The sequence below is a fragment of the Oreochromis niloticus genome, linkage group LG8 (genome assembly GCF_001858045.2).
Source record: "Oreochromis niloticus isolate F11D_XX linkage group LG8, O_niloticus_UMD_NMBU, whole genome shotgun sequence".
In the NCBI taxonomy this organism is placed as follows: Eukaryota; Metazoa; Chordata; class Actinopteri; order Cichliformes; family Cichlidae; genus Oreochromis; species Oreochromis niloticus.
The window spans coordinates 11682335-11695105 of record NC_031973.2 but is presented as its reverse complement, the minus strand read 5'-3'; the positions used below and the strand labels follow the sequence as shown (position 1 = coordinate 11695105).

The following is a 12771-nucleotide window of genomic DNA, read 5'->3' as shown; positions in this document are numbered from 1 at the left end:
CATCACATGTACAACATGCTGATAATGCATCCATCACAGCCAAAGCCTCATGGGGTCCAAGATGGAGCTCCATTTCAGCCTAATCATACGCAGCAGTTGCCAGGGTTGTCTACCCCTGCAGCCACCTTCTCTTTGCATCAAGAACAAACATCACCCCCTATACTCCACTACCTCATAGGATATGACTTTAATGAGGCTCACTTTCAACACAAATCGTCCTCTTTTCCGCCTGTTTCTGTTCATGTTTAGCCAAAGAAAGAGGACACTGTAGACTGCATTTATTACATCCTCACACTCAAATATCATGTATGTGTGTGTGCACGGTAACAATAACTCCTTCCACCCACACACTACCCCCTCCCGTCCCCCTCCCCTTCTGAAAACCACAACCACCACCTCACACATACTGCTCCAGCGCCTTCAGTGGCTCACGTGCCACAGCACACTCCGCTGAATCCCACGCTTCAGAGGAAAAATTCTCCCCACACTGGAGTCCAGAGGGGCAGCAGAGTGTGGGGGTGTTATCCAGCTTTCAGGGAAAAAGAGGATGTTGCTCCTTATCAATGTGATGATGCAGAGTTAATTAGTAAAGATGAAGAAGCAATACTGCTGGAATGCAGTCGTGATTTGGAAGAATGAGATCAGAATCAGGCACGAGAACTCATGTTAATCTCTGTTTTATTAATGAGTTTGGCAGGTTTAATTAAGGATTTTAGGTGATGTGGTGAAAAGTCAGATTCGTGCCTCTTAAATGTGTACCTTATATGCTCTTTAGTGTAGTATTTGTATTCTTCTTTCACCTTGATTATGCTGTCTATCTTGCATTTATTGTCAAGATAATTCCAAGTCTCCTTTTACAAGAGTCCTGACGGAGAGTTTAAAATGGGGGAAAAAAAGCCGTTTTACGGCTTTTGCGAGTTTAACATTTACAATAGTCCAAAATAACAATAATTTTTTTTATTGTTGAAAAAAACAAAAACAAAACAAGCACGCTTAATTTGACCACATCTGTCATTTCCCGTTAAATGAGCTTAATAATTTCTCATTTTAGCTATAACTAATGCTCTTTTTTTTTTTTTACTTTTACCCAGAAGAGGAGAGAGGAGAGAGATCAAGTAGCCCACACACTGTGCAGTGTGTGCGGAGGGGTGATGCCTCGGGAGCGCATCACAGGACACAAAACCCCACTGCAAGACGCAGTGCCAGAAGAGAGCAGCTTTGGCAGGAGAGCTTGTTTTCTGTAGATTAGAGTGGGGAGAAAGAAGGAAGTTAGTCCGTTAAAAAACTAACAAACATAGGTTTTCTATCATGTCGGAAGCCTCCTGAATATCTTTGCCGAAGAGGAAACAATGTAGTTGAAAGAAAAGGGAATCTCCACCGGTGAAGAGATCCGGGGATGCATGGACACGGTTACGGGTGATTAGTGTAATTTTGCAGCTGCAAAATAAAGACTGGATATGCGCAGAAAAACTGGGGAGAAGTGAGTTTCGGGTGTCCACAGGATGGACACTGCGGAGGTAATTCTCTCGGTGCTGGTGGTTGTGATTATTATAGTGTCGCTGCTGTCCAACGTCCTGGTGCTGATCTGCTTTTTGTATAACCCGGAGATCCGCAAGCAAGTCCCCGGTCTGTTCAACCTCAACCTCACCTTTTGCAACTTGTTGCTGACCGTCTCCAACATGCCGCTCACTTTAGTGGGACTTATCAGTAAAGCTCAGCCGGGGGGAGATGGCTTCTGCCAGATCGTGGGCTTCTTGGAGACTTTCCTGTCCACGAACTCGATGCTGAGCATGGCAGCTCTGAGCATCGACAGGTGGATCGCGGTGGTGTTCCCCCTGAGGTACCACTCCAAAATGCGCCACAAAGACGCGGCTTTTGTGCTCGGGTACACGTGGGCGCACTCCATGTCCTTCTCCACGGTGGCCGCCTGTCTCTCCTGGGTTGGATACCACCGGCTTTACGCATCCTGCACCCTGTCCAACCCCAGAGCGAGCAGTCGGACACAGTTTGTCGTCTTCACCATCTTTTTCCACTCTTTCACCTTTCTTCTGTCTTTCATAGTATTATGTGTCACATACCTCAAAGTACTCAAAGTAGCAAGGTTTCACTGTAAGAGGATCGACGTTATTACAATGCAAACTTTGGTGCTTCTAGTGGATATACACCCCAGGTGAGCGACTTTAAGTTATCAATCCTGCAACTATAACGTTATATGGTATAGCAATCTGGTACCTTTACATTTGTAAAGCTTGAAAAGTATTTAAAAATGAGTTAGAAGAAAGGATTTAGCCTCTTTTGTTCTCCTATCGAAAACAGCGAATCTCAAATATGAATTGAGTCCTCGCTCAAAATCTAATATAACTGAAATGTCATCTGGGGTGATTGCTTTATTCTGTCTCCATGCAGAATAGCTCCCATGGAAATACTATACAATCTCTGAGTGTGTGTGTGTGTGTGTGTGTGGTTGAATAGCCTACTGCAGATTGTAAATCCTGTTATTACTCACACAGATGTCCTCTATTTCATAAAAAAAATGTCCAAAGCAATGTGTCACCATGGCATCACAGCTGTGGTGCACTCAGGTATCGCACAAAGTCATACAGGCACAGAGAAAATGATTAAACTGGAATTCTTAAAAGGGAGATCCCCACTTTGAGCCTTTAAGTTGACCCAGTTGATTTACCTGAACTCACCCTATATTGGATCTCCCTATGCTTTACCCCTACATGACACCCACTCCCTGTTGTCTCATATTAACCCACTTTGTGGGCATCCCTCTTTATGTGTCTGTGCTTGTAGTGTTCGTCAGCGTTGTCTGGAGGAGCAGAAGAGGCGACGACAGAGAGCAACGAGGAAGATCAGCACCTTTATCGGCACCTTCATGCTCTGCTTCGCTCCCTATGTAATCACGAGGTGAGTGGTAGAGAGACTGTTTGACCAGAGGGAATCCTTGCTGGACCACCATGCAGTGTATGCAACCCTTGGATACCTCCTTGCTCTCCAGTCACAGCTACCCATATCCCTCCCCTCCTGCTTCCTTTCTCTCTCCCCTCCGCTTCCTCCCAACACTGGCCAGAGCTGGAAGATGAGATTGGCTGACCTTGTGATAAGTAATATGCCTCTGCTCTGCTGTTGCTGCTGCTGCATTAGCACTTTTTCTCTTCAAGTTCGCGGGGTGCATATCAGTTTGTCAGGTAGAATCCACTCACATCAATCACTGAACAAAGACAGGATAACAAATAAGGCCTGTAGTGAGTGAGACACATAAGTCATCGGCTTGCTGTCATGTGAGACATTTACTTTAATACAGACAATGAGAATCTGTCCACCACCATGATAGAATTTCAATCAAATAATCAAGATTGTTGTGATTGAAGTGCAGAATTTCAGTTTTAGATGAAGAAATTTGACAAAAGAATCTTTATACATAGACCTGCTGCACTGTAAAGAGGTTGCTGTAAAATCTACAGCAACTAGATGGCAGCTGGATGCCAGTAACTTACTGTAAATAAAACTCACAGTAGAAAAAAATAGAAGTAGAAGTGATCTGAGTTAAATACAGTAGGCTTTAGCAGTAACATGTTCTTCTATGTGGACAACAAGTGCTCCTAATTTATTGTGTTTTCAGTGGTTAACAAAGCTGAGCTGCAAAAGTAGGTATGACCTCAAATTACTTTGTCATATCACCTAAGCCATAAGTTCTGGAGACTTTCCTTTCTCCTGGAAAAGCAGTTTTGCCCTCCTAACAATGTAACTGTAAATATAATTACAGTATCCTATGTAATGTTACATCATATGTGCTGAAAGCTCTTGTGCTAACTGTGTATGTGTGTACGATAAACAAAGATTTTGAAAAATGGACTCTGCTTAAAATTGCTTTGGACCACTGCCTACCATTTCCCTAACATCTTTAGTTCTTCTGTATAATGGGATGAAACCTACTAGCTGCACCTTCAACCAGTTTCCAAGAGGTTCAGGTTGGGGTATTCATTTCATGTTAAATTTTCTGATTTCTCATGATTCTCTGCTTCATGGAGTTCTAGCTTCTTCTGTGTTAACTCATGTGAGAAAACACCTTTGCATTTGTGTGGCGCTGTGACCAACTTACACTCTTTGGTTCTGTGGAGTGTGTGTGAACAAATGACAGGGATGGCTAGTAGCCCATGTAAGGCCTGTGGTAATACGCTGACAGAGCTCTATTTTGGATGGCCTAATCATACAGAGTGCAAGTGTAGACAATCAGCGGTTTTTTACAGCTTTATGATGGTTTAATAACTTACACTTCACACAAATGTGTCTAAAAGCAAAAACAAGTTGGGAGTGCCATGAACTGCTTTGAGATGCAGACCTCACAAGACTGTAAAGCTTATTAAGAGCTGCTTTAAATTAAATATTTATATCATATCATGCACTAATGAGTTGGTGGGGTTTTTTCCCAGACTGGAAGAATTCACTGACATTTTCTGCTCAGTCTTCAGTCTAATCTGGTTGTCAGTTACAATCAAACTTTGTTCCCAGACACTCATTACTGCTTATCTGTTTTACTCTTCTTTTGTCTTTTCTGGCTTTAAATACTGCTGACTGCAAGTTAGAAATGAAATCTAATATAGCCCCACACTGTAAATCCACATTCGAGAGAAAGACCTACTTTTTTCTTGTGGGTGGATGAGAAAAATAACTTTATACAAATATGTGTTTAATGGGATGGCTGTATTTATACAGAAGCAGAACATTTTCGTAAGTAACTCCCTGCTTACTATGGGGGAAAATAGAACACTGTGTTGCAAATGTATTTCTGTTTCTGCACAATAAGCTTAAGGCATGCATGTCTTTTCCAGCATGTTGACTTGCCTTTCTACCACGCTCTCTCTCACCACCCTCTGTTTATGCTTCCCTGCAGGATCGTGGAGTTATTTCCAGCGGTGCCTATCAACCCTCACTGGGGAATTGTCTCCAAGTGCTTAGCTTACAGCAAGGCAGCTTGCGACCCATTTGTGTACTCCCTCCTCCGACACCAGTACAAGAAGACATGCACTGACATCATCAACAAGCTGCTGAAGCGCAGCTCCTTGAACGCGTCCGGACGCCGGCACGAGAGCCAGGTGAACAGCATACCCACCGTGGAGTGACCGGCATTGCCCCGATGGGAAGGTTAACCCGACAACTGTCAGGGAAATAAGAACCTAGTTTACTGTCGATGAAGAAGTGGAATAAATTTTGGTAGTTCCTGTCCATGTCTGCTTGAATTTGGTCTACAAAAAAAAGGAAAGAAAACAGAACAGACAAGGTCAACTCCCTGTACAGGAATACCACTGCGCTTTCATACCGAGTGCCCAGAACAGCAAATCAGTGCAGTGAACTTGCTGTGAGGACAACAAAGAGCAGCAGATTCCATGTCCACCTGGAGAGGCAGATGTGCTTACCCAGGATGAATGGCCACCTAAAAGTTTTATTATTTTAGGGTAGCTTTCAGTCAGATATGAGATACAGTTTATTATATACAGATTTTGCAGTGTGTCTGTTTGTTTTGACATAACTGTAATATTCATTTTATCTTAAAAAAGGGGGGTTGGCTGTATGTGTGTTTTAGTCTGTGCAAAGTGTTTGCAGTAATTTATACATGAATTCTGTATGTAGCACTGAAGACTAGTCTAACCAAAACTTGACGAAGTAGAAGAACAAGTTCCCAAATTGTATTACAGATGAAAACATACAGCAGACTGTGCACACTGCACAGGACGGCTCAGGTATAGCCCAGTCCGAATTAAGCAAATTCTTTGGGTATTTTTATTTTTTAGTACATTATCTGGCTGCATTAGTACCACTGGATTTAAATATATTTTGTTTTATGTGTACTGGCATTGTTTGTGCTTTAGCATCCATTTTAAGGACTTACTGATCTGTCCAAGCAGAGTTTTAGCGGAAAGAAAAAACCTTCAAACCAATTGCCATTGCTGTCACGACTGACATGTGGCCCTCAGGTTGTTTAGTCAAGTGAAGCATGATCAACTGTACTTGCCTGGGTTTGTACTCACAGTCACAAGTGACCCGTAGAGACTGCTCGATGCTTTTTCACACATACAGGAGGGAAAATGCACGGGATATGTCTTTTGGCAAAAAGATGAGATGATTTAATAGAGATGACAGCCACGGACACGAGAAAATATTAGAGCAAAGCACGTCTGGATGTAGAAATAATCAGTTTCAATGGGTAAAGTAAAAAAAGAAAAATCTCTGAACAGCTAAGGCCAACTAAATGTGCAATGGTGATAATTGAGAGCACTTTTACCACACAATATTATTAAAATCAGTCTGAATTACTGAATATACTCAAAACTAGGTAAGCTAATCCTAGCTAAGCTAGGCTAGGATTAATAACTTGGACAACTTGGAAAACTGAATGATCCTAGTCTGTGATTCCCATTAGTCTTTTTTTTTCTCAGATAGCCTGCAGCAGCAGGTTTGCCAACTACTTTGCCAGGAAGTCAGCTACAGGTAAGAGCTAGTAGTGATAATAGATAAGTGGGCAGCTAAGCTACTAACACAGATATTAGATATTGATACTAATGCAAGGACTAATGGAAGGACTCAATTGTACTTATAAATATAGCATATTGTTGTCTTTGCTGATAAAAAAGGTTTTTCTTTTAAATAATCACCTGAAAGCAGTAGAAGGCAAATGAAAATCATCCAGTGCCACTTATATTTATATAAAGCTTTGGCAAATGATGGTGAAAGGCACCAAATAGAAATGATTATGACCTTATAAACTTCATTTAATGGGGACGTGCAATAAACAAGTCTCTAACAACACCAGGCTACCAGTTGGACCCTAACTCTAACCCACCTATCCCACTAACCCTACACAGTCCAGCTGGAAGGAAAATAATGAAGCCAGATAAAATTTTACTCAAAATGAACTACTGATACTACAAAAGTTATTTCATTTTTTTCTTGGTAAAGAGATAAAAATAATAGTTTTAAGCAATTTAGAATTATTTTGTTGGTTTGATCCATTAAATCTAAACAAACATCCAAAGATACTGAATTTGATTTTATAGAAGACTTTTATAGAAGACTATAGAAAAACAGTTATATTTACTTGTTTACAGTACATTTTAATTCTTTTTATTTTTCTTGTCATGTGGAAACAAAATGCATTAAGCTGTACATCTGACAGTGAGATAGGGAGTGAAATGCAGTGCCAAAATTACTGATGATGCCCAGTGAGCCAAATATAAGGAGAAGTAATTAATTTTCTAAAAGCAGAGAAGAAAACAAAAGAAGTGAAGACTATTTTATGTAGGGTGTAAGGATTCATGATTTTAGGAAGGAGAAACAGTTGTCTTGACTATATCATGCATTGTATGACGCTCCAAGACAGCTGATGCCTTAAATTCTATAATATGTTAGTTTTAAGTTTTTCAGACATATAGACATCTAGAACTATATTACTGGAATCAATAATTGCCTTATTCACTTCTGTTCATCAACGTTACTCGAAATCTGCTTCCTTTTTGTTATCCTCTAATTCTGATTTCCTGAAGTTCTCACTTGCCCACATTAAATGTTTCTCATAAATGATGACTAAAACGAAACCTAAAAGGATACATGTCGACATATTTAGATGAAAAGCAATGTGAAAAGTATTTTTGAGTCTTTTCTATGTAAATGTAATTTATTGAGACAATTTATTGTATGTCTGAGTTTTACAGAATGTGCTGCTACAAATGCAAATGAAGTTTAACCTGTTGTGGATCGGTGGCAATGAGTGGAGTGTAATATACCTCATTTTGTTTATCAGTGGCTGACCTGACTGCCTAAAGTGTTTTGTTATGTACCTCCTGATTTATCAAACCATGGCTCGATGCTGCTGCTGCTAAAGATGGCTAAGATGACAAACTGATGATGTTGGTGGTGATGGGATGATTGCTGTTTCCATAATATATTTTTTTTTTAATGGGGATTGTAATTGTTATGTTGGTAAAAATGACAAAGATGACTGTTTTAGATTTTAACCATGATGATTAAACTGATGACAACTGTTGTTGATGCGACAACAAAGCAACACTTACTCTCACACTCACGCCATAGAAACACAGCTCACAGTTGCGCATATAACTTTAGTTCTATTTGACATAATGGATAAGATGAATGCATAAGAGGTCTTCATGAAGCTTCTCAGCCTCTCGTAATGGAGTCTTTGTGTCTTTGTTCACAGACATAAACACTAGTGCATCTTAAAAAATTGAATATTGTAAAAAAGTCAAATGTTTTGTGATTTAATTCAAAAAGGTAAAATTCACACAGTGAAATAATTCCAGCCTTTTTGTTTTAATGTACCTTATTATGGTTTATAACTCATGACAATCAGAAACCCTGTATCTGAAATTACTAGAACATTTCATTTAGTGTTTCGAGTATATTGCTTTTCAGACAGTGTCTTATTCGCTACATGCAACCACAATTACAGGAAAGACTGCAGACTTTGCAGTTGTTCAGATGAAGGTCGTTAACACTCTCCACAAAGCACCACAGAAGGTCACTGTTAAAAAGGCTGGCTGTTCGCAGAGTGCTGTATCAAAGCATATTAATGGAAAGTTGACCGGAATCGAAAAGCGCAGAAGGAAAAAGGTGCACAATCAACAGGGATGACCGCGGCCTTAAGAGGACTGACGTGCAAGGTTGATTCAAGAACTTGGGGGAGCTTTACAAGGAGTGGGCTGAGGATTGTGTCAGTGCATGAAGGGCTAGACACACAGAGCTCTTGAAAGGAGCTACAACTGATGCATTCCTAATATCAAGCCACACCTGAACCAGAGATGTCAGAAGGGTCTTACCCAGGCTGAGGAGAAAAAGAACTGGACTGTTGCTCAGTGGTCCAAAGTCTTTGAGTTGCTGGAGTTGGTGTTGGTGTCAGTCGGCCCATTGTATCTTGTCAGGAGCCATATTTCTTTTCCTTCTTTTTTCCCTCTTTTTTCTTTAACTTCCTGCTTTAGCAAGAACAAGCAATAACTATTTGGTGAATAGATATAGACCGTCTGTCTTGCTGTAACACAGCTCAAATGAATTGTGTTGTCACCAAGTGTTTTATGCATTTTTATTTAATTTTAATTTGGGTCTTCTCAAGATATTCAGTGAAAAGGATGAAACCATTCAAAGGTTGATGTAGGGAGACTGTATCTCTGTTTGAGTATAAATCAGTGCCTTGAGTCTCCAGTCTTTTTAGATTTTGAGAATGCATCTGTGTTGGACAGAAAGGGGAAAAAAATGCAAGGGTTTGACGAGATGACTCTCATGTATCTGCGGCAATTCAGACTGTTACCACGAGCAATCAGTCTGAGTCACAGGGATGCCATTTTTTCTGTTCACACCACAATGCAGGTGGTAATGAAACAGCACCAGCTGACAGAGAAGGGCCTGACTGTAAAACACTGATATTCTGTACACTGATTACCACCCCAGGAGCCAGTGATTATCTACAGGTGGGTGGCACTGACCATCTAACACCGTTTAATGGTGGTTGGCTTCAGCACACTCGGGCTCCCTTCAGTGAGAAATATACCACAACTCAAAGTGAAAAGTAGACACCTCACACTGCAAAACAGAAGAATATGTTGGGATTTTTTTTTCTCCATATGATCCTTTTGTTTGGGACTGGTTAGATTAGGTTCAGAACCTACGCCTTGATCTCTAGTCCTTTTATTTTTTTATTTTTTTATTTGATGTAACATAGGTATGATTTGTAAAACTAAATTATGCTGTAAATATAGCACAACTGAATCTTCAATATAAAACAGTAGAATAATATCCCTTTTGGACTGGTACAAGAGAGAGATCAATAGCAGCAAGTGTGAATATTGAACTTCAAAATTCCAATTTTGGCATTTGCCTCTGACAAGTGCTTTCATAACTGAAAGGCACGTATTTTACTTTTAATTAGTAAGAGCTCAATTTTTAAAAGTAACTCAGGATGATTATTATCTTCCTATGTGAAAACCCCAAAACATGTGGTTCTTATTCCTCCAGTTGCTCTTTTCTTTCTCTCCCATATGCTACCACATGCTTTTTGTTTGACTATATGGTCTAAAAAAATGTGTGACATATTCTCACTATGCTGCTATGTGTGGCTGCTGCATGAATGTACTTTCACTAAAATGATATATGTGTTTGGCTTTTTTTGTTCCTTTGTTTTTACTTTTTTTCTTTTTTTTTTACATCCTTATACATGCTTTCACTTATTTGTCTGATTACACTTTTTCAAAGCAGCCCATTACACAAAAACATGAAGTGCTTTATTAGCAAGGTGTGCCCAGAGGTGTATCAAACAGATATACAAATCTGCTAATGAGCATCAATAACATACCAATATGATAAAAGAATTTCACTAACACTTGTAAACTTTTTTAGGTTATAATGTACCATACAGCAATTATTTCTTAGATTACTGCACTGAAAATGTTCCTAAAGGTACCAATCAGCTAGCAGTCAGCTAGCAGCCAACCTGCCAATCAAAGCTGACCTACTTCTAATAATAGATCATGCACAGTGTAGAGCCTCTGAATTAAATTGTTATTTAAACAAAAAATCTCTTATAGTTTTCACAAAGTTGGTAATTAGCAATAATGACCAAAGTGGTTTTTGTTCCCATCTTGAATACACTATATTGTCAAAAGTATTCACTCGCTGATCCATATCATTGAATTCAGGTTTTCCTGTCCCTTCCATGGTCAAGTACCTAGGCTTGCTGTGTGAGTGAAGTCTTGTGCAGCAGGTCCACTCATAAAATCTCATTGATACTAAATATTCCTCAATCAACTGTTAGTTGTATTATAACAAAGTGAAAGCAGTTGAGAATGACAGCAACTCAGCCACAAAGTGGTAGGCCACAGAGCGGCGTCATCGCATGCTGTGGCGGTAAGTGGGCAGAGGTCGGCAACTTTCTGCAGTCAATCACTACAGACTTCCGAGCTTTATGTGGCCTTCTGATTAGGTCAAGAACAGTGTGTAGAGCTTCATGGGATGGGTTTCCATGGTTGAGCAGTTGCATCCAAGCCTGACATCACCAAGCACCAAGCAATGCAAAGTTTCGGATGCACTGCACTCTAGAGCAGTGGCGATGTCTTCTCTGAGTCACACATCTGCACCTGTCAGCCTGGGTTTGTTGACTCCATTATACCAAGTGTAAAGTTTATTGGGAAGGGGATTATGGTGTGGGGTTGTTTTTCATGATTTGCCCCTTAGTTCTAGTGAAATGAACTCTGTTTCAGCATACCAACACATTTTGGACAATTACATGCTCCCAACTTTGTGGGAACAGTTTAAGGATGGCCCTTCCTGTTCCAACATGACTGCACAGTACTGCACAAAACAAGGTCCATACAGACATGGATGAGCAAGGCTGGTGTGGAAGAACTTGAATGGCCTGCACAGAGTCCTGAATTCAACACGACAGAACACCCTTGGGATGAATTAGAATGAGCCGAGCCTTCTCTTCCAGTATCAGTATTTGACTTGACAAACGCACTTCTGGAAGAATGGTCAAAAATTCCTATAAATGCACTCTTTAACATTGTGGGAAGCCTTCCCATAAAAGTTGAAGCGGCAAAGGATGATCCAACATCATATTAAACCCTATGGAATAAGAATGGCATGTCAGTTAAGTTCATATGTATGTGAATACAGACAAACGAATACTTTGCGTTCTCGATTTGGGCATTCAATAAAAAAATTGACCATTGACACCGATCTAGCAAAAAGCATTAAAAGGCATTTATACATTTTTCCTTAAGCTCACCTGACTATCATCACTGAAAGTAACATTAAATACAGTAGCGTACAAAACCTCCCAAGTAGACTACAGATCTTTCAGAATACCATCTGTGTGTGATCACTCCCTGCATTGTGGTAGTGGTTGCAGTTGGTTTGCTCATAACCTGTGACATCTGTGCTGGAGCTGCTACAGTTTAAAAAGTGTATCTCACTGGGTGGTAACCTCTTCTTGCAGTTTTTTTTTTGTTGTTGTTTGCAACCTCCCACACAAGACTTCACCACTAGTCTGCTCAGTAAGAGGCCAAATCTAAAATCAAAGTCTCTCTGCAAATTGTGATGCCTTCTTCCAGAATAATGTGGCCATTACAGCTTTGTTTAAAACTTTTCAGTTGTCTGACTGCTCATGTTTCTTGCTTCATCAGACTTTGTATTTTTTTAAAATTGGCATTTACTTTCTTAAACAGGCTATGTAGCATATGACCAGGCATGAAAACTAAAGCCAACACAGAATTGAATGAAACTTGAATTCCCCTCATGGTTTGATTGAAACAACTAAATGAGACTTTCTGAAATATTTGTTTTATGCTCGTTAAGGAAATGTAAACAAGGTATAATGTGTCCAGTAAAATGAATCCAGAGTTTACAAAACTTCTCAACCACCCTGTCTTCGTGGATGTGCTTGTCACTATTAGATCAAAACCAGAGTGTCTAATCTGTCTCGGAGGCTCCAGAGAAGCAGAGGGGAGACAGGTTAAGAGCTGGTTTACCAAAGCTGCGTGACGTCTCACTCCTGTTATATCCAGAATGAAGCTCTAACACTTCAAAGGCTGGACCGACTTCTGAAGAAGCACTGGCCTTTTAGCTTCTGGCAAGGTTAGCTGGTGCCTGTATTTTCCCACACATCTGCACGGTATCACAGCTGCTGGCCACAGCAGCTACACTGCACACACCCTACTTACAGTACAACTCCCCGACCCTCCTACTCTGTCACGATTTACA

General features: G+C 40.3%; 1 protein-coding gene across 1 annotated transcript; it reads left to right on the top strand.

Moving 5' to 3' along the window:
* The first annotated feature begins 429 nt into the window (after positions 1–429).
* LOC100699461 (G-protein coupled receptor 26) lies at positions 430–10124 on the top strand. Its single transcript, XM_003441897.4, has 3 exons — positions 430–2170; positions 2800–2913; positions 4901–10124. Exons 1-3 carry the CDS (start codon positions 1503–1505, stop codon positions 5127–5129), a joined length of 1011 nt encoding a protein of 336 aa, XP_003441945.1. The 5' UTR covers positions 430–1502; the 3' UTR covers positions 5130–10124.
* The last annotated feature ends 2647 nt before the right edge of the window (positions 10125–12771 follow it).

Coding starts and splice junctions, on each gene's coding strand:
- LOC100699461 (XM_003441897.4), top strand. CDS start 1,503: ATGGACACTGCGGAGGTAATTCTCTCGGTGCTGGTGGTTGTGATTATT. Junction 2,171..2,799: donor CTAGTGGATATACACCCCAG/GTGAGCGACTTT, acceptor CTGTGCTTGTAG/TGTTCGTCAGCGTTGTCTGG. Junction 2,914..4,900: donor GCTCCCTATGTAATCACGAG/GTGAGTGGTAGA, acceptor GCTTCCCTGCAG/GATCGTGGAGTTATTTCCAG.